Genomic DNA, 1,533 nt, shown 5'->3' with positions numbered 1-1,533 from the left:
TATATATATATATATATATATACATACAGGAATTCATTATAATTTGTATACTTTCCTTTAATTATAGATTCTCAGAATGAACAAGAAAAATGGAAGAGGATGCTTAGTATCACCGGTGTGTTTTCACATCAAGGATTTTTGGAAGTCCCAGTTGTTGGCTCATTAATTTTGACCAATGTAGCTACAAACAGTGTTCTGTCTCTCAATAAACGTTCTCACATCTACATTCTACCACATGGAAGTCTACAAGTAAAGGACAGGCAAAATCATAGTTCACCTTGTAGTTGTACAATTCCGTACTTAGAAAAACATCATCACACCCACCCTGTGCCACCTAAAAGTCTACAAGTGAAGGACAGGCGAAGTCATAGTCTACCTTGTACCATGCCGTACTTAGAAAAACATTGTCATGCCCACCCTGTGCCACCTAAAAGTCTACAAGTGAAGGACAGGCGAAGTCACAGTTTACCTTGTACCATTCCGTATTTAGAAAAACATTGTCATGCCCACCCTGTGCCACCTAAAAGTCTACAAAATAACAACGGGCAAAGTCACAGTTTATCATGGAATGAAGAAGCTAGTCACTCCAGGAAATATCCAAGGCGGCCTTCTCAAGGATTCAGACGTTCACTAACACCAGTACAAGAGAGTGATCTGGAACAAATGGAATCCTCCAAAGATACTGAACTGAATGTAAAAATCAGTTTTACACAAATGTGACACAAAAGTTTTTATGTTGTTTTGTCAGTAATTAAAAAAGAAAGTATGATGACACTTATGGAAAGAAATGACTTGAAATTAATTTTAAAAAGTTATTATTCAGGTGTATTAGTTGAGATAAGTTTTAAAGACAACATGAAAATCAGCTGTTTGTAGAGTGGAAAGTTGAATAAAGAAAGACAACAGTTGAATTATAAAACAGAGAGTGACACCTAGCAGAATTTCTCTAAAACTGAACTGATAGAAATAATTGATGAAGAATAAGAATTCATTACATACTGCAGTTTTGGGATTAAAACAGTCAGCTAATAAGGATAATAAAACACTTACTGGAAATAGGGCAGAAGGTGTGGATGTTATCAAATTACACACTTATTTGTACAGTTTATAACTAGACAGTTATTAGTTACAAAAAACTAACTCCAGTTAATATAGTTCATAATTAGACAGTTATTAGTTACAATAAACTAACTCCAGTTAGTATAGTTCATAATTATACAATTAGTAGTTACAATAAACTAACTCCAGTTAGTATAGTTCATAATTATACAATTATTACTGTTACAATAAACTAACTCCAGTTAATATAGTTCATAATTATACAATTATTACTGTTACAATAAACTAACTCCAGTTAATATAGTGTTTACTACTCATTTACCCATATCAGTTTACTACACATGTACTATATCAGTTTACTACTGATGTACTATATCAGTTTACTACACATGTACTATATCAGTTTACTACTCATGTACTATATCAGTTTACTACACATGTACTATATCAGTTTACTACTCATGTACTATATCA

At 32.4% G+C, this 1,533-nt stretch overlaps 1 protein-coding gene across 1 annotated transcript in view; it reads right to left on the bottom strand.

Moving 5' to 3' along the window:
• Window positions 1–36: 36 nt before the first annotated feature.
• The window catches only part of LOC106476964 (vascular endothelial growth factor A-like), a 10,742-nt gene continuing 9,245 nt past the window's right edge, over window positions 37–1,533 (bottom strand). The window contains exon 4 of the mRNA XM_022380692.1: window positions 37–243. Within this exon, the coding sequence (XP_022236400.1) occupies window positions 222–243 (22 nt within the window). The 3' untranslated portion in view covers window positions 37–221. The remainder of the gene's footprint in view (window positions 244–1,533) is intronic.

The sequence above is a fragment of the Limulus polyphemus genome, unplaced genomic scaffold (genome assembly GCF_000517525.1).
Source record: "Limulus polyphemus unplaced genomic scaffold, Limulus_polyphemus-2.1.2 Scaffold12303, whole genome shotgun sequence".
NCBI lineage: Eukaryota > Metazoa > Arthropoda > Merostomata > Xiphosura > Limulidae > Limulus > Limulus polyphemus.
This window is presented reverse-complemented; position numbering and strand designations above follow the sequence as displayed.